The 23,717-nt window shown below is 39.1% G+C and overlaps 2 protein-coding genes across 3 annotated transcripts; one reads left to right on the top strand and one right to left on the bottom strand.

The window, feature by feature from the left end:
* Nucleotides 1-348: 348 nt before the first annotated feature.
* Nucleotides 349-20,690, bottom strand: KIAA0753 (KIAA0753 ortholog). 2 transcript variants are annotated; one of them, XM_069790784.1, is made up of 16 exons: nt 20,612-20,690; nt 19,503-19,646; nt 17,799-18,411; nt 16,353-16,459; nt 15,988-16,050; nt 14,938-15,153; nt 13,558-13,768; nt 11,992-12,191; nt 10,667-10,836; nt 9,764-9,850; nt 9,510-9,597; nt 7,991-8,161; nt 6,825-6,906; nt 4,765-4,885; nt 4,369-4,593; nt 349-2,007 (listed from the first exon to the last, which is right to left on the bottom strand). In XM_069790784.1, the coding sequence occupies exons 2-16, from the start codon at nt 19,590-19,592 to the stop codon at nt 1,890-1,892; spliced, it is 2,562 nt and encodes an 853-aa protein (XP_069646885.1). In that variant the 5' UTR covers nt 19,593-19,646; nt 20,612-20,690; the 3' UTR covers nt 349-1,889. The 2 variants fall into 2 exon arrangements, with proteins under 2 accessions (XP_069646885.1, XP_069646884.1); XM_069790783.1 differs by having other exon boundaries at nt 7,991-8,164.
* On the top strand, nt 20,657-23,283 carry TXNDC17 (thioredoxin domain containing 17). Its single transcript, XM_069790787.1, has 4 exons — nt 20,657-20,880; nt 21,892-21,973; nt 22,270-22,345; nt 22,995-23,283. The coding sequence occupies exons 1-4, from the start codon at nt 20,739-20,741 to the stop codon at nt 23,061-23,063; spliced, it is 369 nt and encodes a 122-aa protein (XP_069646888.1). The 5' UTR covers nt 20,657-20,738; the 3' UTR covers nt 23,064-23,283.
* Nucleotides 23,284-23,717: the final 434 nt, after the last annotated feature.

Here is a 23,717-nt window from a genome sequence, read left to right on the forward strand (position 1 = left end):
CATTACAAAATCCTTTACTTCACTTCCTTAGGAAGAACTGAAGAGTGTGAAGTCAGGGATCCTACCTAAAGCCTTCACTCTCCACCCATTTCTGCTCCAAGGCGGCACCCAAATGCCACAAAATTCTCATCCAGAATAAAAGTTCACTTTGGCATCATCAGTCAGAGGATATCACTCACAGCACCATGAGATTTAAGAAAGAAAGTATGTTTACCTTGACAGATGACCACATTACTTTGAGGCATATGGTAGTCTGACTCTTTTAATGTTGCTAGGGTCTCCCTTACATGTTGGGTGCTGACCATTCCAAATGGGTTCAGATGGAAGTTATCTTAAATTAAAACTATGTTCAGTCCTAAGAAACAACTTTTGTTTATTAAATATTAAAACATCTTGAAAATACTTTCACAAGCATATATATACATACATAGAGACGCTATGGGTTTAGTCTTTTGGACTTAAAAACCAGGCTTAACTCTGTAATCTTAGAAATAAAAACCATTGTGTTTCAAATCACAGAAATCACACATCAGTGAAGTCACACATCAGCAGTAATATTTACATCATTACATTTGGTGCAAATTCAAGACAAACAAAAAGGTAAACCAGGCTTCAATAAAACCAAAATTATTTTTAAAATGTATGTTTTAATTAGAGGCAATAAAAATAATCTTAGAAGGTTAAAAATTATTCTGTTCTAGGTTGAACACTATTGGAGAAAAAAATTGTCAAAAGCAGCAGACCGTCATATTGGTTTTTCAGTTACCTCAAGGGTTGAATTCGCAATTCCCTAGAATACTACCATAAATAATTATTATTCATTGCTTGCTCCAGACATAACCCAAACTAATACACTGATTTCTTGAAACGAACAAGTTAATTCAGTATTGCAGAAATGCCAACTGTTATTTTGTTGTTCTTGATTTCAATGGGATTCTTAGAGTAAGGAAAGTAGGGTTGTATCACTAAATGCTGATAAAATTATAATATTTGAGACTAGTTTAAGAAAAAAAAGGAAGAAAATCTCCATGATGTGCTTCTATTGAAAGGTCTCATTTGTCTGTGCATAATGTGCTAGTGATGTTCAGAAACCAACAGAAGAGGTACTACATTCAGAAGTTGATTGCAAGAGTCCAAACAGGCTGTTGGCCTACGAATACAGCCAATGCTAAAGCTTTTACATCTGCTTAATGCTGTGCCATAAGAATCCTTCCTTTGGATAGCCACATCCCCAAAAGAACTAATCCTAGTATATGTGCTAAGCATGGTGGTCAGACATCTTTCTTACATGACACTGAAAGCCCTAAACAGCAAACCAAACACCTTTTACTCTGGGCTGTTCCATTCTGGCTTTAGAAATATGAACAATGCTTCATTCTTCTGACACAGCTATCAAATGTATACAATGGATTTTACTGAGAAGAATAAACTCAAGCCCACAGCTCCCTTATGAGGTAGGTAAGTCAGATTCTTTCCATTTTAAAGCAGAAAATTGAGGCACAGTACAGTTAAGTTCGTGACACTGCTTGAACCCAGTCCTCCTCCTCAGAAGATCACACATAAAAATGAATGAAGTAATACAGGTATACAAACGGATCAGTATTCCTATCAAAATATATAAACTTTACCTGTAACAGTTTACTTCATTCTATTGAAACACTTGGGGGGAAAAAAAAAAGGCCTGATAAATGCAGTATAATAAAGTCTGAAAAGGAAAACATTATGATAATGGTTTTATAAAAACCTGAGATGAATCCTTGATGGAGTCAATTCATTTTGTGAACAGAATCTCACAGACTTTTAAAACAACATAAAAAATGAGATCATCTGATAACACTGTTGGACTGAGGCTGATGTTGCATTTGATAATGGGGCAGATTTGAAAGTATTTACTGATCTGGCTGCAAAAACTCTGATGTGAACACAGCTTCTGCATAATCCTCACAAACATCCTGCAGTTCTGCTGCCACATCACTTAGGGCTTCTTCTGTTAGTTGCTCTGCAAGACTGAGAGAGAGGGAGGGAAGAAAAGGAAAAGGTTCAGAAAGTCAGATTTCAAATTCCAGTAATTCATTCCATTGATATCAATGCTTTGATTTGAAAAAGCAAATACTCATGTTTTTTTCATTCTTTCTACTGCTTAGCCCAAAAAAAGATCTGATATGTGTTCTGGTATGTGTTGTATAAGATATCAGAAATTCTCTCCTCAGACTGGTTCATAGAAAAGGACATATTTCAGGCTTAAAAGTGTTGAGGCATCTTGGTTGCTTCCTTTTTTCAAACTCTTAGATACTAATTCTGCTTTGGGAACAAGAGTTAACATACTATGGTGCTCATCCAAAGGCCATTGAAGTAAATGGGAAGCTTCTTATTGATTTTAGCTGCCACTGAATCAGGCATTACTGACAGCAATAAAGTTTAAGGGAAAGTGAGATGAGAAATTTCAATTTTCAGTGATCTCTGGACCACAGCAGATATTACAGAAGGGTAAGATTTTTATTTAATTACCCTTCTAACTAAAGGGTAGTTTTATTTTAGTGTAAGAACACAATTGTTTACTGGCCTCTTGAAAACTTCTCTTCAGTTGTGCATGTATCCTAAATTATCATAAAGTTAGTCTTTCTAAGACCTTTTGAGCATAGCATGGGAGTGTTTCTTTTAAACGTTGCGGGAGACTATTTTATGTAAAAAGATTTATAATGCCCTCTGGTGGTAAGAGTAAGTCAATGAAGTATGCTGGATATCAGATTGCATCTGTAGTTTGATTTCAAGTAACAACATGTTATCAGGCAAATGGCAGCAGTGGAATTCAGCTGTCAGGAGAGATTCACTGCCATTTAATCCATCTGCCAATCCCAAGAAGGTGCCAGTCCTTGAACTACCCAGCCTCACTCCGATTATAAAAAGGAGCACAGCTCAGAAGGCAGAATGATGGTACTGAGAACTGACAAGGCATATTTCAGTGGTTTAGTTCAGCAGATTCAAATACAGTGGTCTAACCACAGTTATTAAAACATTTGCCTACTTATCCACAATTGAGCAAAACCATCACCACACATGATTAACTTCACACATGCAAATCATCTGAAATATTGCAGGACCTGTTCCTGGAAACACTGATGCAGATGCCAAATGTTACTCATATGAGCTAATTTAAATACATCAAAAATGTGTGCAGAAGTTTAAAAACTCTTGGCAATTAAGCCTGATGTCCAATCTGCCAATACAGATAATTATGGCAAACCACTCCATCTACAACCACTGAAGTTAGATTTTGTAATTCTTTCTTAATAGTCCAGAGTTTTCTTCTTTCATTCCTCTCCTCCCATAGTCAGAAGTCTTCTAATTTCCACTCTGCAGGGAATTAATGACCCCTCTATGCCAACTCATGTTGTGCCAGTATTTCTTCAGTTCTGAAAGAACAGGACTAGCAAGGTTCAAGTTCAGCCTGTATTTCCATGCTTTTTTGCGGCTGGGACTTTACAAGACCAATAGGTGATTTCTGAAATATCTTGTACATATTTAAAATGATTTCTAGGCAATTATAGGCAATCACTCAAGAAAAGGATAATCACTCAAGGAAACGATAACCAGTGATATAATTTAGTTGCTATACCTGGTACTGAGCAATCAAAATACTTATTCAAGCTTCAGTGCAAGGGTGGGTATTTCAGCTTACATTGCCCTGCTTGCTGAGCAGACATTAAGCTTGACAAACAATTTTTCTCTGCCAGGAAGTGAACAGCAGAGAGACTGTTACTTACAGCTTCTTCACCTCTTCTATTTGTACTAAGGGATGGTAAGCCACCTATGTCACACCTCCTGCAGTGAGCTCTGTGAAGCATGAAGACTTGTGGAAGAGAAAGCACTGAAATCTGTGCTAAGGCCAGTGGCCTCTTTTTAAAGAATATCTACTGTTGTTCCATGAAACACCAACTTCGTAATCCCTCTCCACAAAGATTAAAATTTGCACAATTGTTTACAGTGCTTTATTTCTTTTTCACTCAAAAAAAAGAAAAAAAGTTATTTTTGTTTTCCTTCAATTTACCTGTTGATGATAGTCTTCTGAAAATAATTTCAGTTACTCTGTATTTTACATAGTTGATTTTGTGGTAACACCATAGAAAGACGTGAAAATAATCACTCCTCCAGGACACTCTGCTCCCATATCCTTTTGTTTTATCCAACTACCAAAAAAAATCCATGAACACCAAGTTCCAGCAGAGAAACAGTCCAATAGCTGACTGCTTGTGGCTTTCAATTTGGAATTTAAATGGCACCCTCCCCACTCCTTTCCTGAATAATGACAGAAAAACCTGTTAATCAGCTGATACATTCACTTCAAAAACATGAAGATAGTTCATATACCTCTCAGCGATCTGCCATGGATTGAAACTGCCTACTGCCTCATGTGAAATAAGCTTTAAGTGATGCTTGTATCTGCTGTTATAATCCAAGATGCTCTGGAGCATATGCTTTGGCACAGACAGGCACACACAGAACTCTTTCTGCAGAGAATTCCGAGTCAAGGGCTGCAGAATGTCATTTTCAGTCTGCAATTTCTCCTCTGCTTCTTTGTTTTCCTCAACATCACTGAAAAGATAAAACAGTTGTTAAGCAAGAACTAGATTTTCAAGTATCTTTTTGAAGGATCAGAAAATCTCTTCGAATAGTAACCATCATTTTCTGTAATGAAAACACCATAATGAAGACACACAGCTCATATGCACCACAGTTTAATGTAAGGCCAAATATTCTACTTACTTGCCATCAAAAACTTTTTCAAATAAAATGTTCACTTCTGGCTCTGTGCGTCCAATTAATTTGGTTATCTGAATTGGATGAGGAGATGTAGGTCTTTTAGCTATTGATGCAATTTGTTGTTCTAGAAGGAGGAAAATAACATTTAAAATTGTTTTTTTGGAAGAGAAAAACTACATTTACTGCAGGTAAGTCCTCACAAAGACTTTTGCTTCTTTTAAGGGGAAGTCCTTCAGATAAGTTAAGTATTGAAGGTGACAAGCCCCTAAAATGTAAATTCAATATAGGATTTCCAAGAGCTTGGTGTATTAAAGCTGAGCATTTTAGAAATCCTATCTTTAGTATAAATAGTTTGTTGTGTCAGTGGGTACTTCTAGAGAAGAGAGAGAAAATACCACTCTAAAATGAGTGTAGTCTATTAAGCTTGGCAGTAGATCCAAGACATGGAAAAAAAATCCAGCAAGACTTGGGCTAAGTCTTTACCAGTCTTACTGTGAGATTTTTCCAACTGGTGTAAAAAACCCACAGTTCCATTAAAGTCAGTATGTGATCAGACACTCAGCTCGGAAGATCAGTGTAGCTTCACTATTGTACTCAGTCAAATAGTACAATAAAGAACAGAGCAGGGGGATGGGAAAAGCAACAAGTATAAGTCATCCTTATTAGCATGCCACTGTGGCAAGCGATATTGAAGTATGTACACCTATGTATGGGAAACATCAAACTATTGTTTGGAATGCTACCTTTCATTAGTGAACAGTTTTCTACTAATATTACTTAGGTCCCTCTCAATTAAAAATTTAATCTGATGTGAAAAGTGAGTTATAACTTTAATCTGAAGTACTTTACATTCTCTACTTTTCTATCCAATAAAAACAAGCAGGAAAAATGTGATTAATGTGAACTGGAAGCATCCAAATTGTGGGTTTTTTCAAGGATTAAATACTTTTTGCTGAAGTACATTGGACAATGAATTCTGTACAGAAAAATCCAGATTTTCTGAGGCTGTAAAAATTAAACTTTCATGTACACTGCAAGATCTAAAACCAGTATCACCATCACTTGAAAGGAATAAGGAAAGAGAAGAATCTTCTAAGCTTAAGTAATTTAATATTATCTTCTGTGTCTGCCAGAAAAACCTTAAACTGTTACTGAATCACTGCTACACTAATATTTACCTAACATTTACTCTTGAACTCTAAGCCATTTAAACTCATAGTTTATTAAAACAAAGGAAAGAAAATGGGAGAAGCAAACTAGAAGATAAATATCTGCTTGCTCCTGCCTAAAGAAATCAACAGCAGGAACAAACAGACTTTTTCACTATACCTTACCTCAGCCTGTGAACTGTTATGAATAATTTTGAATTAATCAGCATGAAAATGATTACTGCTAAGTAATAAATGGTGTTTCAAAGGAATCAAGTCACATGAGAACACACTAAATACTCTTTTCAAGATTAAGATTTAGTTTTGCCAGTCCTCTTCTCAAAACTGAAGACAAGCAAGTCATGAAGAGCTTAACAAGAAAAGAAGTGAAGTGGCTTTAGGATACCTCAGACTTAGAAAGTAAACTAGCTGTCTTCTGCAGTAAATTCAAGTAGCTTACAGATGAATTGGGAGTGTAGGTACTTATGGAATATCATCTTCACTGCACAAAAATCACTACTCACATTTTGGTAGAAAAGAAAATATCTAAGTTAAGGAATGACAAATGCCTAGAAAATGGACAACATTCAAACTTTACATTTGATGATTGGAAGTATGTGTTAAAGACTCCTATCCTTCAGCTAAGCTGCACTAGCAGTGCTTTCCATCCAAATGCAGCCCCAATAAAGGCTTGCAGAAAATGACAGCCTGTTCTCAGAAGAGATCCTTCCTTTTTCAAATACTGATTTTAGAACTATATTTTAGAAACAGTCCTCTGAAAGGAGCAGTTATAGTAAAAAATGTGTCTGGATGGTGCTATTTCATCACATATAATCCAATGATTTTGATCTCAAAACATCTGAATTTAAAGATGCAGATTAAAGGAAAACCAAGTTGCATTAAAAAGAGACTTACCCATTTTGTCCTCCTGGCCCCAGAACTCAGAATCACTGTACACAATCTGGGTGAATCTCCTGCGTACAGCCTCCTGGTATCTCTGGTTTTGAACATACAAAATTAATCAATCAACACATACTTAGCAGTTCAGCTGTACTAGTTATCACCCAATAGGAAAGCAGGTCATGATCCTCCTTGGTCAAAGTAGGCTTATTTTGCCTAGTTAACGTAACACAGAAAAGGTTATTTTGCCTAGTTCACATAACACAGAAATCTGAAATCACAGATAATAATCTTGTTCAAAATGCCATACTTGAAGACTCAGCCAGTTGCCAGTACCATGGCAACTCCTCCCGTTTCAGCAGTTAGCCAAACAACTGAAGGGCCCTCATGCTGTTCCTCCCTTACCAATAGTGAATTCAAACTTATGCTTAAGTGCCTCATGTGGATAAGGACACTGCACAATGTAAGCTTCATGCTTCCAACGTATGAATGGATCTCTAGAAGTAAATGGCACTAAACTCAGTAGTTCTAAGTTATGATAAATTTCACAGAACAGGAAGGTTGAAATAGGACTTGAACCAAAAACTATGGAAAAGCTGATCAAAGAAAAAATTTTTAAGAAACCAATATATAAGAAAGTTCAAGTCAAGTAAGTTATAACCTCATGAATATATACATAGAAAGATGGATAAATAAGGACAGAGATAACCATGTATTTGTCTGACTTCCCCATGTTGCCCTGTAAAATATTTTGGATTGCTAGAGCATATTTCCTCGAGATGCTCATGCTACTAGAATACTAGGATCCTGTATCACAAAAAAATGGGAAAAAAAATTTAATTCATAAACATTCAAATACTTTCCAATCTGTGAGACAATCAACATAATTGCCATACTGATTCTCCCATTCACATACAATAATCTAAGCCACAAAGTCTTGAGGTGGGAAGCAAACTCAGGTTTACCAATGCTAAAGCTAGCAATAAAACCATTAGGGCAAACATTCTTCTATTCTTACATGTTTTGCTGAAGTGTAAACTCCTTCCAAGTCTTTCATTTCACACAATGATCCAGTCAGACCTTGCTTCATTTAAGAATGTAGATACTTACAGATATTACAATTTATGGACAGTAAACAAGAAACTGGCACTAATGAGACCAGCCAACAGAGAAAATCTTACTTCAATTTCTTCCATTCTTTGCAACATTGAATCCAGACTATGTGTGTCAGCCACAGGCAGAGCCTCGGTCTGGAGTCTCTCATGCTGCTCCATACTCCACAGTTCCTCAGCAGTATCTTCCAAAAGATCATCCAATAGCTTTTCACTCAGAATATCTGCATTTGCTGCAACCTGCTATTTCAAACAAACAAACAAACAAACAACTATACAGCCAATGCAAGGAAAAAAAAAAAAAAAGAAAAAACACCCACAAAAACAACTGAGGGAAAAGAATGCTTACAAATCAAACATTTCTTACAGCAGCTCATGGAAATAATCCAATTGTCATTTCAACTTTTCCCTTCAATGAAAATCCAAACAAATTCTTGTTTTCCTTCTACCCACACAATAAGCCAAATCAATAAAAACAGCTTAGTATGTTCCTACCAATAAAATCAATGAATATGGAAAAAGCTCGCCACACAACTATGTTCCCAAATTGAAGGCGAAACTGTCACAGGTTCAGACACCACCCAGGAATTCAAGAAAGTGAAATGAAGGCCCTCATCTTATGAAACACTACACACACATTTAACTTATCACACAGGAACAGTCTCACAGCAGCTCCAGGTGGTAATGAGTAAATATATAGGGTCCAGGCCACAGCTGTAGGTTTCAATTGTGTTCAATTTTACCAGTTAGCTGTGGTACAATATCACTATTCATTTACCTGTATTATTTTATGTGAAAACATTTTTAACCCCTAAGCAACTTTATGCATTCAAGGTCACACCAAGCAAAAAATATACAAAAGAGATGATGTTGGAAGGAGCTTTCTCATTGTTTCATAATGTACATGGTTACAAAACAATACTTTAGAAGGCACACATGCTTGTAAAGATGTGGCTTATGTAAGTTGAAATTGCTAAGTTTGGGAAATCAGTACTACTTTTCCAGATGCATTCTGCTATATAGCAAAGATAAAAATTAACCTTAAATGTCAAACAGCTTTACCTATAACATACAGACAGAATATACCTTCTCAGCTGCATGAGTTAAAAGGTGGTTTATAAATGAAGAATCCTTCAAATGACAGTTTGTTTCCAAGGAGAGATGGATCTTCCAAATAAAATGTAAATCCTCTCATGATAATCAAGCTTTCTGTATTATTAGTCATTAATATTACCAGTTTAAATTTATTTAGGCATTAAATATGGTATTATAAGAATTATTGAAGTAATCTTATCAAGTCCAGTCATGTTCAGCATGGAACTGTTACGACCATTCAAAAGCAACTTAAAATGCATCTACCTGACAAGAAGCTAACCAAATAAAATTTAATGCAGTTTTGCCAAACTTCATTACAATAATTCAAGACCCACATACTGAAATGGAAATAACTCCCCAAATGTCAAAAATTGTGTTGACTACATAAATACGACTTGCATTAAGTTGAAAAGAAACTGCGTGTTGCCCCTTTATAAATGTTTTACAGCTCTAAAGGCATCCTTCAAACAGTGGCATGAGCTTGACTTACTACCTGTGTCCTGTCTAACGGAGGTTCTAAGCGCTCCCATACTGCCTTCTCAACTTTGTCTGCATGCTGCGCTGGAGAAGCACTTTGTGACCTACACAAAAAAGAACAAATGACAATGCCATTCTGAAACTTGGTATGACAACAATAATTCAAAAACCCCAAACACATAAATGTACTTTTTGGGGGACTGGTGGGAGTGCGGAGAAGACCATATCAGATCTGACACCATTTATTAGCTCTTCAAAGAAAGTCATTACCTTAACTTTTGTATTTTTTTCATTTCTCCTCTGTGAAGGTCACTTAGAACCTTGACTCTTGAAGTTTCTGCTTCAAGCCATGCTAGTCTTCAAAGACAAAACAGTAACAGAGGGTTACAAAATGCACATTCTAACTACTGAAGAATAAAATCATGTGATTCTGAGTCTTAGTTTAGAAAACTTGCAAAAAACTTCAGAGAGAAAATTAATACCAACTTTAAGACTATAAAAGCCAGGAAATTCTGCTGAGAACCAGGGATCTTCAATTATGTTTCTGCTACTGGCAAACAGGCAACTTCATGGCTATCCACAAATACTGCCTGGAGAGACGAGCTCCTGATCTTTACCATGCACACTGCCTAATACAGATCCAGCAGCAAGATCAGCAGTTGGATCTCCTGCTTCAACTGCCACAAACAGCAGTCCCAAAGCAAACTAAATTTGGGAAGCTTTGGTCTACAGGATGCCAAATATAGTTTAAAATAAACAAACCTGCACTCTGTTACTGGCTAGGACAAAGATATATATTTTGTCCTTCTGGAACAGGGAAATAATATTTACCTTCTTAAAGCAGTGCTGCGAATATCCATTCTGCATACTGTGTGTTTTGTCAATGCCCCGCCTAGCATAGTTTGGCCTGTGACTCCCAGAGAATACTTGGACATGACCCAGGAAAAAGCATAAAGCTCTTAAAACATAATGGCTCTTCCCAGGCTGTATGAATAAGACCACTTTGTGCCGAGTGGGGAAAAGAATACAACAATCTGGTAGCGAGCTGTGCTGTGCCACTTGCCTTCATGGTCTGACGGCCACGCCAAATCCAGCCTATTTACTAGTACAGATACAGCAGCATTTTCACAGGAAAGCAGGGTAAAGATGGGTTCCACTAGACTGTGAACATACCGCTTAGGTGAAACAGGTGGAGGTGTAGGGTTTGGAGGCACGCAGGGTATTCTGCTCTCCTTAACAAGTCGCTTGTTCTCTTTTAGCTGGAAAGCTATAGTTGTCTCTTGAAATTGGGCATGCTTTCCTTGAGGCTGTACCTGTCTTGATTTTAGAGATTTCAGCATTCCCTTAAAATCAGCACAATCACATTAAAAACATACATTCCAGTTGTTGAATTTTTAAAGTATTTTGCATTCTGCTTCAGAATTTGTCTTGAAGTCATGCCTGCTGCCTTTGTTGCACAGTTGATGTATGTGGATGTTTTACAACTGATTTAAAGGGAAGTACCACTATGCCTGAAAAGAACATATGCTCAATCCTGCAACTATTATTTTTGCAAACAGTTCCAATTTTTCCAATGTTGCTTTTCATAGGGAAAAACTTCTTTTGAAATTTTCAGAACTAGACTCTATGTTAACTCCTAATAAATCCAAATAGAAGTTTTCCAAGGTAACATTTTATTCAGACATGAAACTATAATACTGCTATATTTATATTTGCTACAGGGACACTTAGACTAGTCCCCTCAGTATGAACTACTGAAATGCTCAACCTTCCTGCTCACAATCCTCACTGATAGCTAGATATGGGAAGCAGTAAAGTTACATATGCATGCATTACTGTATCAGATCTGACTTTTCAAGCTGAAGGTGATACCCCAAGGAAAGGGAAAAAAAAAAAAAGACATTTAATAAAAAACCCCAACTATTTGCAGAATTTAGCACTTTGAAATATCCTTTAGAGAACTCATTTGTTTGCATTACAGAAGCCTCTTGCTGGTTCTAAGAAGAACTTACCAGGAAGCAGAATTTGTATTGTGAAGTTTTATAATACTTCATTGATTAAAGAAATATCTGCCTAACTTATAGCCTCCTAGTAACATTAGCATTAGCACAACATTACTGCTGAGTGCATTTTTCATGACAGAGGGTGACCAATAAGAGGAAAATATTTCAGCTTTAATTTTGAGTTGTAAAATAAACATGCTAATTTCAAACATTAAACTAGTTTCGGTGGAAGTTTTCCTTGCTAATTCTGTTATTGTTTCTAGTTGTACAGTGCGTTTCCAAGGAACAATAACACTACTTTCAAAAAAACATTCGATAAAATAGTCATAACCACTAGAAATAATGTAGGCAGATGACGTAGTTTATCCCCCTATGCCTCCTAGATCAGAATAAAAAAATTGTGAGGAACTACAAAGCTTGACAGTGTCTTACATTATATAACAAATCCTAGAGGACAAGTAGAAGAAAGCATAAATTCTTTTATCACTTCCATACCTGTGATTTTGCAGGTAATAACATGCCTTTCTTCTTCCAAGGGCCACTTTCAAGGATGGGATCTTTTTTTACAGCTCTAGCTCTCATCAATGCATCTGTGTTTCCTTGTAAAGTGGCATTTCTCTCTGGCACAGGTGGGTCATTTTCTTCTCGGAATTTATTGTGCAGTATATGAGCACAACTGTTTGCCTTCTGAACTGCTGAAATATTTACAACATGTCAATGTTTATCTGTATCAAAAATAATAAACTTTCAACTGTAAGTTGAAAGGGGCAAGAATCATCTTTATTTCTACATTTGATACTTCTGTTATGCTAGCTATACTTAATCATGAACTTTTAAGCGCTATCATAAATAAAAAAAACCCCTTGTATTTCCTGACAAGTATTAAATAAATTGTCTTTCTTACACTGTGTCTTTCTTACACTGTTTCAATGAACAGGAGATTTTGCGTTTTGTGTGCATATACATATTTATATGTATATAGATATTTGAAAATACACATATATATGAAAATCACGGGAAAGCCTTTTGGTAGTAATTGCCATATGAGGTCTAGGCAGTGATAACGAAACATTCTTTTTTAGGCAGCAAGACACGTGGAAACCATTAGATGCTTGTCAATATACTGTCTCTCTGGACTGCCAAAGATTAATTCCTCTCATAGAATTCTTCTCGCCCTTACCTAGGGGTAAAAAGGAATACTTACTATTCTAGTAAAAACAGTATGTGGTATGAGAAAGACACCCCAAAGAAGAAAAACAATTAATATAGGTTATATAATAATGTAATAAGCTATAATGGCTTTCACGAGGTGTCAAAATTGGTGGTAAATTTATCTCACAATACCTTCAGAAAGAATAAAGCCCACTTCCTTTCATATATGAAGTAAAAGAATAAAGTAAACCAATTCCCAATGGTTGCATGGCAAACTAGTAGTGCAAAAACCAAAGTCTTCAGCTTAACTATCAGTTAACATCTTTAGGTACTGAAACTGTGATTACTGTGCAGAAGACATTAACGTTAATGAACTGGTAAGAATAAAACAAAGCCACCCCTCTCAAAAGTAGAGAAACTGCACAAACCAAGGAAATTTCTGAGCCAAGGCCTCAGCGTATCTTTTCACTGTAAACAGTTAAACAACGATAGCTTTGTTGGAGATTTGCTAACAGTTAGTGACTTTGCATTTAAAAATAATATATTTATACAGCATTTTCTAGGCAGATATTTGGAAATATTCTGTATGCACCATTAATGTCAACTTGTAAACTGCCATTTAGGTGTCTGTAACTGCAGAAAAACACCCTAAGTGTAGCCCACGGTAAAAGAAATGGACAAAAATATTAAGAACATGGTGATAATAGTAATATAAAGAGGCATATAAACCTGCAGGTCTATCATAACAGGGGAACAGCTGAAAAAAATGCATAACAAGGCTATGTGAATCTGATAACTACATATGGGCTGTTGCACACTTCTGACCAACAACACGTAACACACTACAAAACTGAACTGCAGATGGTAAGTTATCTGATAAAAATGTATTTAATAATTCAAAATACAAACTAGTTGAGAGAGTCCTGGCAGCTGGAGGTTTTCTAGGTTCTTGTCCATGCTGTCCCTTTAAGACAAGAAGTTTGTTTTCTCCTTTTGGAGATGTAAGCTGCTTTCTGGCTGGAAATGTCTCAGTGTTCCTTGGAGATTTGCCCTGAGATGCTGAAATACATTTCTTCACTTTTTTGGGTGTTTGTTTCTTTTCCAGCAGTGAATCCAGATCCTGCACCAAATATTTAGAATTTTAATTACTCTCTCAGTAAACCTGATGTAATAATGAGAAGCAAATTCAAGAGATTTTAACTAGTTGGAACTTTTTTTGGTGTGGTTTTGTTTTGGTTTTTGTTGTAGTGCTGATTCCTGATAGGTTGTTCATGCAGAAGCTTCTTGATATTTTAACTTAAATTTACAGAAAAGGCTTGCATTTTTGTATTTACAGTTGGGTCCAGCAAATTTTCTGCTTGCAGCATGTTCAAAAAGAAATGGACACAAAGGCTACAGACAAAAAAATAAAAATGCCCACATGACTATGGTAAGACAGACAGATACTTCTTCTGATGCTAAATCCAAACTTAAACAACTCTACCTCCCTTCCTGTTCCCAGGCAGTTAGCACTGTTACTGTTCTCATAAGCAGTTCAGAGCAGTAAAAATAAAACCACAGCTCTTACAGTTAGAACAATATTTTAGGGAAAATAAAATATCTTATGGCTATTTTATCAGTTGCTTTTATTAAAATTAATTAAATACTGGTTTCATAATAGTTCAGGTTACATAGGTTCTTACTTAAATTAAGTCTTGTAGGTAGGAACTGCAGTGGGAAACATGAATCAGAACTTTTCTATTATACCAACAACATGTTTTAAGACATCAGATATCACTAACAAAAGCCATTTGAAGGGCATAGAGCTTAAGTAACTCTTGTAGCTACAACTTTATCTTCTGCCTGGACAATTCTGCACCCACCACCACATGTGAGTCTCAGATGCTCATCACTAATCCTGATGATGAAAGCATGCACCGCAAAACAATAAACATGTAACTTACACCAATGTATAAAATGCAATTCTTTCAGTCCTGAAAATGGAATATGAATCAGAAACTGGTGCTTTGTTACCACTATCACTACCAGTCCTCATTCTACCAGGAGAACCAATAAAGACAGGAAGAACAGCAGCAGGTAGCTTCCATGTTTAGGATGCAACTCTATTTTAGACCACCATTATTTAGAAATGTACTTACACATTAGAAAATATGGCCTCTAAAATCAACCAACCAAACAAACAAACAACAGAAAGATATTCTGCCATTTCGTGAACACACAATATAGTTTGCAGTCTCATATTTCACTACATCTTTTCTGCCTTCGCAAAAAAAAAATGTGTTTTCCTACCTCAACTTGCAGCAAAATGTCTATGATAACGTCAGAAATGGAAGAATCCAATTCTAGTTTGGCAGAACAGAGAGACAGTTGTCGAATGAGACTGCCCAGTTCCTTGTAGTGGGTAGGAATCTGCTGCTCTGTTTGATCTGTAAACTGATTGGCAAATGCCTGCAAGGCTCGTACAGCTCCTCTGTGTGCTGCTGCCAATCTGGATACTGCTCGAGACTGGAAAAATGAAAAATAAGTGCTTTCATAACTACAGCTTCTATGAATACTGATGCTATTCAAAGAATTGTTGCCAAAATTTCATAGAGAAACACTCAGGCATGGGATAATTCTGATTGATATGAGGCCATTTGTGCGACAAAACAAAACAGGCATTTAAGTCATCTACTAAAGGTACTACACAACAGTACTCATATCAGGTATCATGCTAGCTTCAGATAAAATAGCCTGGTTATAACATATTCTGATGTTTCTACTACTTATGCCAACAGAGTACTGTAGTCATGGGCTTGACCCTAACATGCAACAATTACACAAACATAGAACATTCTCCATCCCCCAGTTTTTGTTACAGAAGAAAATACAAGTGATGGAAAAGCACAAGAGAACAACAGACAATATTGGCCAAACACTAGGCACGATCTCAGTACTATCTTTCTAAAAGACACTGGGCAAAGAAAATCGGAAAGGAGGCTAATAAGACTGAGAGATATCAACAGGATGTTAAAAAAAGTAGTCAAGAGTAGAACAGTGTTATTCAGAAAAGGAAATCGAATGAAGAAGGAATTAGAACCCACATAAAAGCGGAAGACCAACAGCCTTCCTCTCCAGTTTACTGTAGACAGATAAGAACTGAGGAGAAGAAGGAAGCAGGAAAGGCTTTATCAGACCAAATAAGACATACTTCTGTAAGAATGAGATGAAAGGTGCAAGATACAAAGAAAATCTCCCTTCTGGAGAGGGCTTGGGTGTACCCTAGACAATCAAACTCAATTAGCTAGAAAACTTTCTGTCAATAAGTTACGCACAGCCTGAAGGATAATTATGTCTTACCTTTTTGGTATGTTTGATTTTATGAGGACTTAGTTTCTCTAAATCATCCTGAATTTCTTTTACCTGTTTATCAAGAAAGGGGGAGGGGGGAGGGGGGGAGGAAGTCAGTCAGAATTAGCTCCGCATCTATAAATGAACAATTAATCTTCACTGTAATATCTGAGTGAAAGTCCAAATTTTCCAACAGTGATGCTCATCTCTCTGTCCAGTCATGAGAGAAATTAATCACGCCGTTCAGATCTGAACTAGAATGCCAAAGAAGTTCATAGATAACCTGATCAAATTTCTTGTTTCAGTTCATTTCTGTCAAATTAATCACAATAAACTGGCTACTATACATCCCAATTTAAAATGCTAGTTCCTACCTGTTGCTGGAGTACATACAGCATCCGAGCTGACCGTGCAGCTTGTTTCTGTCTCCTAGTGCAAAGTCGTTGCTCTTCATCAGGACCTAAAATTTCTCTCTCTCTCCCTAAAAAGCATGAAACGTCAAGTTTTATGTCTTGATTTAACCTGTGAAAATCCTGATTAAGCCATGATAACAAACGTAATTTAGCAATAAGCCTCTTTCATGCAGAACCAATACACAGTGTATCATACTTTGCAGGGCTCCCTTGAAGAGTAATGCAAACTAGTTATTTTAACTCTACATCACATTTCCATTTAGAATTTGACTAAACGTTCTTATACAATATAGCTTATTGGTTACAGCTTACAGAATCATGTGACTCCTTAGTTTTATGACAAAGTTGCAGGTAAAGCACTCAAAGGTAGCAATGGTTAAACCTCCAGCTAGTTATTACAAAAGAAGCGATGCAGTGTATACTGTGGCTGGCTGGGATGGAGTTAGTTTTCTTCACAGTCACCAGTATGGTGCTGTTTTGGATTTACAACTAGAACAGTGTTGATAACACACCAGTGTTTTGGCTGTTGCTGAGCAATACTTGCACAGCACTAAGGCTTTCTCTTTTTTTCAACTATGCCCTGCCAGTGCGTAGGCTGGGGGCGTGCAAGAAGCTGGAAGGGGACACAGCCAGGACAGCTGACCCCAACTGATCGAAGGGATATTCCATGCCATGCTCAGCAATAAAAAATGGAGGTTTTTTGGGGAAGGTAGCCATTGCTCCTTGCCCTTTGCCTGGGCATTGGGCCTACTTGTGGGAGGTAGTGAGTAATTGCCTTTGCATCACTTCTTCTGTTTTTTACCTTCTTCTTCCTCTTTCCTTCTGTTACTAAACTATCCTTATCTCAACCCCTGAATTTTCTTGCTTTTAATCTTTCTATTCTCTCCCCTGTCCCACCAGGGGGGAAAGGAGCACAAGCCTGTGGTGCTTCACTGCCATCCAGGGTTAGCCCAAAACACAGTGTCAGAAAGCACATTAATCATGCTACTGCACAGCCATAAATTAGGTGAGTCAGACTTGTGAAATGAAATTTTACCAGCTGTTGCCCCCTTTCTGATCACTGATAAGAATATGGCTAATTATGATACTGTTTTTTGTAGTCTGAATATCTAGCCAATAGGCCTACAAACACCAGTATTTTTTCACCCACGTTATTAAATAGCCTACCATTAATTTACTATCGTTGCAGGTTGGATTGGAACTCACCACAAACGTCAGAGATAATAAACCCTGATATTGCTTAAACTGGCTAGCCATTCTAGCTTTTATTTGCTTTTCAAAAAAGTAGATGGTTCTCAAAATTCCAGAACTGAATATGGATTCCAATCCAAGGCAAAAAACAGAAAGAAAAACAAATCAACAAACTACTGTACATTTATATAACATAATTATTGTTCAGTCTTACACCTTTTTTAGTCAGTTCTTCAATTTTCTGGACATAGCTCCTCAATTCTTTTTGCAGCCGTAGGACTTCCTGCACATTTTTATCTTCTTTTTTGTTTACATTTGGCTTGGGGTCCAGTCCTGTGTCATGGGTGGGTGGAGAGTCCAAAACAGCTGGTATTAGCTTTCCCTTATTTGGTGTGTAGAGATAAACTTTAGCGCCAGAGGTGGTAGTCTCCACTTTGGAAGGCTGACTGAGTTTCTGCTGATAATTCAAGCAAGTTTGAGACTTCAGTGCATTCTTATTTTCTGGACTTTCAAATACCTCAGTCTTCTGCTGTTGTGGCTTCTGGGCCAACAACGGCTTATTGACAGCATCTCCAAACACTTGCTGTTTCACTTGCTCTTCAAGATGTCTTCGCTTTATGTCCCTTTTGGCTAGCTGAATAGCCAATTTTAGTCTCTCTTCAGATACCGCTGAAAACATGCCAGAGCTTCTTATGCTGGGGTCCTCACTTCCAGCTAGATTTCTCTGATCATTGGATGCCTTCAGTTTTTCTATTATAATTGGAGGGGGGTTAGAGAATCTGAGAGCCAAGTTCTCTGGAAGTGCAGGAACATTTCTATTAAACTGGAGCTGTTCCAAAGTGTAAAAAAAAGCTGATGTTACACAGAACACTCTACACAGGTGACATACCTCTAGTGTGTATCAGTAAGGAAAATGGATACTCTTTCATATTAGAATGTATTCTGTCATGATGGTACTTCTTAAAGGCATGCAAAGTATTCTGTCCACTCAGACAAATGCCAGTTTTCAAAATTATTTTGAATTAAGCACTTAGATCATCTTGTAAATAACATTAGGCACTTACCTGCAACTTAGCGTGGGCACCTTAGGGAGGGTACACACATTGAAAAATCTGCTCCAAAGTGACTGGGCAATGGACAGTGAATACCCTTATAAAGATTTTTTTTTTTTTAAGAGTTCTGACAATGAAATTAATGAGTTATAAGAACAATTAACATTAGTAATATAAATGGGTAGGATTATATCATACTGGTTTAGTAAGGCAGTACTAAATTTACAAAGGTAACAGAAGGAGAAATGATGAAGGAGATGCATGATGAAGGAGAAATGGAAAGCTGAAACATGATACCACAATAAAGTTTCTAGGTTCTGTTTCCACGTAGTAAAGTAAGAGGTTAAGATAGTGTATTGATTTAGACTGGGATAGACTTAAATTTCTTTATAGTAGCTAGTATGGTGCTACATTTTGGATCTGTGATGAAAACAGCATTGATAGCAGACCAATGTTTTCATTATTGTTGAGCAGTGCTTACACGGAGTCCAGGCCTTTCCTGCTTCTCACACTGCCAGCTTTTGCTTTACCTATTAAACTGTCTTTACCTCAGCCCACGAGTTTTCACGTTTTTACTTTTCCAATTCTCTCCTCCACCCCACCATGGGGGAGTGGGCAAATGGCTGTGTGCTTAGCTGCCTACGGGGATTAAATCACAACAGAGAGGTAAATAATATTTAGATGTAGTTTCTGATCTATACCCTTACAAAAGGACAGTGTCAAGATTATGTATGAAAGCATCATGAAAACAAGTATGAAAATTCGACACCCACTAGTGGGCTGTCTCAGGAAGTAGGTCATAACCATCTTTTTTGTAACGATCACAGATTAAAACCAATTCAGCACTGCTGCAGAAGTCAGATAATACCTGTGTTTGTAAAGCCTTTGCTTCATTCCTGTATAGCTGAGTAGCAAATGCAAATGTAGCATCAGACATCGTTGGCTTGCTTGGTCCCATCACATTGGCTTGATGCTCAAAATCCAGTTATTTGTCCTTTGCTTACAATTACAGCTATGAACATAAGAACAACCATACATTATTTCTGCCTCTCAAAAGCAATCCCAGGTCTGATGTGAATAACAGATAGAGAACCAACCTGAGGAGCCACGTAGAAATGGAAAATGTATTGTGTACTCACACAGGTGGTCCACAAAATTGAGAGTACAGTCCCACCGTTTAAAGCAAAATTTACAATTTATATCCTTCTTTTACACACCCCCACGGAGAGCTGAGGAGCACCATTACAGACTATGAGGCTCACACTATGAATCGTAAGAAGACTGCTGCAGAGCCTTTATAGCTATTACTTGCCTACAAGGGAAATAGGTGACTGCAGTAGGAAAAGACAACAGACTAGCCAGGTAGCCTAAGGCAGTGCTCAAGGCAGCCAGGTCTGTACAAGTTAGTGTCAAATGAAAACTGATCAAGGGCATGCTCATACCTAAACTTCTTCACAGAGAAGCATTTAAAATAAAAGCGATGCGTGGAGACAGCCAGAAACTTACGTCTCCATCACCTGCCTCTGAGAATTAAAAAACGAGTAGGACCCGACACATAACGGTGTTAAAACTTTCTATCGCGACTGAACCACAGACTTTCTCTCCACGCCTCAGCTCAGCCGCAGGCACCTCACACGACCCCGAGTCCGGACGCCTGCTTGGCCGTGCCTGCCGACAGTTTTGGTCACGACGCGCCCCTCGCGAGGGGAGCTCCCCTGCGGTGCGACCCCCCTCCAGCCGCCCGCAAGTCAGACCCCGGCGGCCGACCTACCTCGCCCCCCCAGCCCTGTCGGCGACAGCCCGCAGCGGCCGCTCCCGCCCCCGCGGCCCGCCGGCGGCCTGCTCCGCGCCTCGCCCTCACAGCAGCCGGCGCGGGCGAGCGGGCGAGACCGGCACTAGCGGGCCGGGCCGCCCGCCCTCCTTCCTTCCTTCCTTCCTTCCCGGCAGCGGGCGGCCCTGGCCCACACCGGAACCTACCGGGACGCCGTTCAAACCCGCTCCTGGCAACCGCCGCCGCAGAGGCCGCCGGGAAGCGGCGAGGCGCCCGACGCGGGCCCGCGGCGGAGCCCGCCCCTTCCCGCCGCCGCCTCCTCCGCCGGGCGCCATGGGCTGGGAGGAGAAGCAGGTCCGCGGGTACCCCGAGTTCGTGCAGACGGCGCAGCGCTACCACGGCCGGCCCATCTTCGCGCTCTTCTGCGGCGACAAGGACGCCGAGGGCAGGAGCTGGTGCCCGGACTGCGTGACGGGTGAGGCCCGCGGGGCGGGCGGGACGCCCCACTCCGCGCTGCGGGGGGCGCGGCGGGCGCAGAGGCGGCCGGCGGCGCGGCGGGGGAGCGCCCGTCTGCCTCGGCCCTCGCAGGGCCCCCGGCCGCGGCGGGGCCGCCTTCGCGCTCAGCCCCGCGGGGACCTCGCTGACGGGCGCGCCCTCGGGCCGGCTGCCGCAGCCCACCGGTAGGCGCCGTCTCCCCTATTTGCCTGAGGGGCCGCGGGTGCCCTTCCTGGAACAGGCAACGTGGGCCGCCGGCAGCTCCTGCTGCAGAGCGGCCTCACAACATCCCGCCTCCCTACCCAGCCTCCATTGTCGAGGATCGTGAGTGGACTGGGCGAGGTCCAGGTTTCAAGCGCTAGCTGCAGTCACCAGCGTAACTGCTAACTGCGCTACCCGCAGCGTAGGCTGTGACTAGGAGCTAGCTAAAGCCCCTGCCTCAGTAATAAGCTGTCCGTCCTGCTCTCGGCTTTGTTAGCCGCATTCTGCTGAATGGCGTGTAATGCAACATCTTGTTCAGCAGAGGCTGGCACAGAGGCCCAGCAAACAATGAGATGTGAATCTTATCATCAGTTAACTCACCTCTGCTTTGTACGTCCAGAGGCAGAAGTGACCAGCCAGCCAGCATCTGGCAGTAGAAGATGAAGGCAGTTCCTCAGAAAAGATAGCACTGAACTTTCTGGATCATACATGACAGAGTACACATGGCGACTGCTTACTGCTGTTCTGGTGGGCTTTTGTACAGACAGGGGACAGTTATTATTTTTTTACTTGTTAAAGCAGAAACAGGCCTTTACTCAAAGACAAGTCCCTTCAACACTGAGCATGTAATAAATTCTGCAAAGCTTGTGGATAACCAGAGGAAACAAAATACAGATCCCTACCTGAAGCAGACATTAATTAGCAGCCTTGCTGGTCAAAGTAGATCCATATGATTCTGTAGCACAGTAAAAGTATTAACTACTAACAGACTTTAAAAATTACTCTCTAGCTGAACCGGTTGTGAGGAAGGAACTTCATAACATGCCTGATGAGTCTGTATTCATCTACTGCCTAGTAGGAGACAGAGCCTAGTAAGTAACTGTTCTAATGCCAACAACTGATATAACTTTGCTATTTGTGGACTGAAGGTTAACTAACCTGTTGGAAGAATTGACTGAACTGTCCTTTTCTGCAAGGGATAAAGCATTTTTTTCAGTTTTGAGGTCTACCCCATCCCTAATGTGAACTATCTGCAATGCTTGTTCTGAGAAGTGGGTTGGGGAGGTGTGAGGCAAAGACCTTTGAATCATCATTTTGAAGGAATTTTAACAGGCTGACTTCAAACTGCACCTCTACAAGCTGTCCTTAACCCCTTCTTCCTGAACAGCTGGAAAGATCCCAACAATGAATTCAGGAAGAATCTGAAACTAACAGGAGTGCCTACACTACTTAAATATGGAACAGTAAGTGATTTATTGTATGTTTGGGATCTACAGACATTCAAATGGGAAACTGGCAGGAGCTTATGGCACTAAATGAATTAGTCATGCATGTTTTCTGATACCCTCTCTTGTTTAAAAAGAGCAGACAATTAGGAACAGCTCTTCTGCTCCCACCCATGCACTCTTCCTGGCTCAAACAGTTCTTCAAGAGAGAACCACTCTGCTTTCTGTATAATGTTGTCTATAGTAAATATATAGTAAAGAAAATATGTACACTCAGCATGTAGTGGTTGAGGGGTAGAGAAAATTCATAGCAATGTATTGGTAGCTTCCCGACTTGCAGCTCCTCAAATTTTAAAAAATCCAAATGCTGAATTACAGGAGTGAAACAAGTTATGTGCAGTACACTCTTGATTCAGACAGACTACAGCTCAAGTTTTAACTTGTGCATATTATTTAAATTAGTAGTTACTTTCTTAAAAATGCATCTTCCAAGGCCAGAAAACCTTCAGGCATTTTGCAATTTTCTTACCTTGCTTGCTCCACTCTACTCCACTACCCTCCCCCGAAAAACAATTGCTGGAGTATGGGTAATGTTAGTATGTACAAATGGCTCTAGTCTAGAACAGGTTTTTGAATTGCCCCTAAAACATCTTAATTTTTCTTTCAGCCTCAGAAGCTGGTTGAAGAAGAATGTTTTAAAGCAGAACTTGTGCGTATGTTGTTTACTGAAGACTAAATCCTCCAGTAGTCAATCATTTACGAAGATGTTAATCTCAAGTTATGTGCAGTGTCCTTTCAAGGAATCCTTAAACTTTTTAAAAAACTTTCATGGTTAATTACTTCAGACTAGTCAAAGTAAGTGTCATTAAATTCTAGGTCCAAACCTTCCACTAAAATCTTGCAACAAAAAACTGTATCTTTCCTTTCATGTTCAAATAAACTTGAATTTGCAAACAGTCTCTTTTCAGAGGAGCTGAGCTCATGTTACAAACGGAGAGAAGTCTACAATTACTGAAGAGTAAAACTTAACTGCCACGTTATACCTTCAATAGTGAATAAGGGGGGGCGTAAGAGAAACAGAAAAACCTCCTTATTCTTCCTAAATCTGACTTCACATAGCTACTGAAGCTGTTAAGTTAAATTTTCAATGCCAAAGATGTTTAATGGCTTATCTGTTCAGTCTTAAGTTTGATAAGCTGAAGGCTGACGGTCTTGGGTGTCACTGATCACATGTTAAGGGTTAACAGTTGCAGTACCTGTTCCTACAAGGATATGAAGTATAACATGAATGCAGTACAAATACAATCTAAAATATGAAAATTAAATACCCGACAGCTGCCAAGATCTGTGTTCTTACAATAAAAACTATACAGGAATAAATGGCAAATGC

This window comes from Haliaeetus albicilla, chromosome 9 (genome assembly GCF_947461875.1).
Source record: "Haliaeetus albicilla chromosome 9, bHalAlb1.1, whole genome shotgun sequence".
NCBI classification, from domain to species: Eukaryota; Metazoa; Chordata; class Aves; order Accipitriformes; family Accipitridae; genus Haliaeetus; species Haliaeetus albicilla.

Coding starts and splice junctions, on each gene's coding strand:
- KIAA0753 (XM_069790783.1), bottom strand. CDS start 19,592: ATGGGACCAAGCAAGCCAACGATGTCTGATGCTACATTTGCATTTGCT. Junction 6,907..7,990: donor AAAGAATGGAAGAAATTGAA/GTAAGATTTTCT, acceptor GTTCAAAACCAG/AGATACCAGGAGGCTGTACG. Junction 4,594..4,764: donor GAAAAAGTTTTTGATGGCAA/GTAAGTAGAATA, acceptor TTATCTTTTCAG/TGATGTTGAGGAAAACAAAG.
- TXNDC17 (XM_069790787.1), top strand. CDS start 20,739: ATGGGCTGGGAGGAGAAGCAGGTCCGCGGGTACCCCGAGTTCGTGCAG. Junction 20,881..21,891: donor GTGCCCGGACTGCGTGACGG/GTGAGGCCCGCG, acceptor ATTACTCTCTAG/CTGAACCGGTTGTGAGGAAG. Junction 22,346..22,994: donor CACTACTTAAATATGGAACA/GTAAGTGATTTA, acceptor TTTTTCTTTCAG/CCTCAGAAGCTGGTTGAAGA.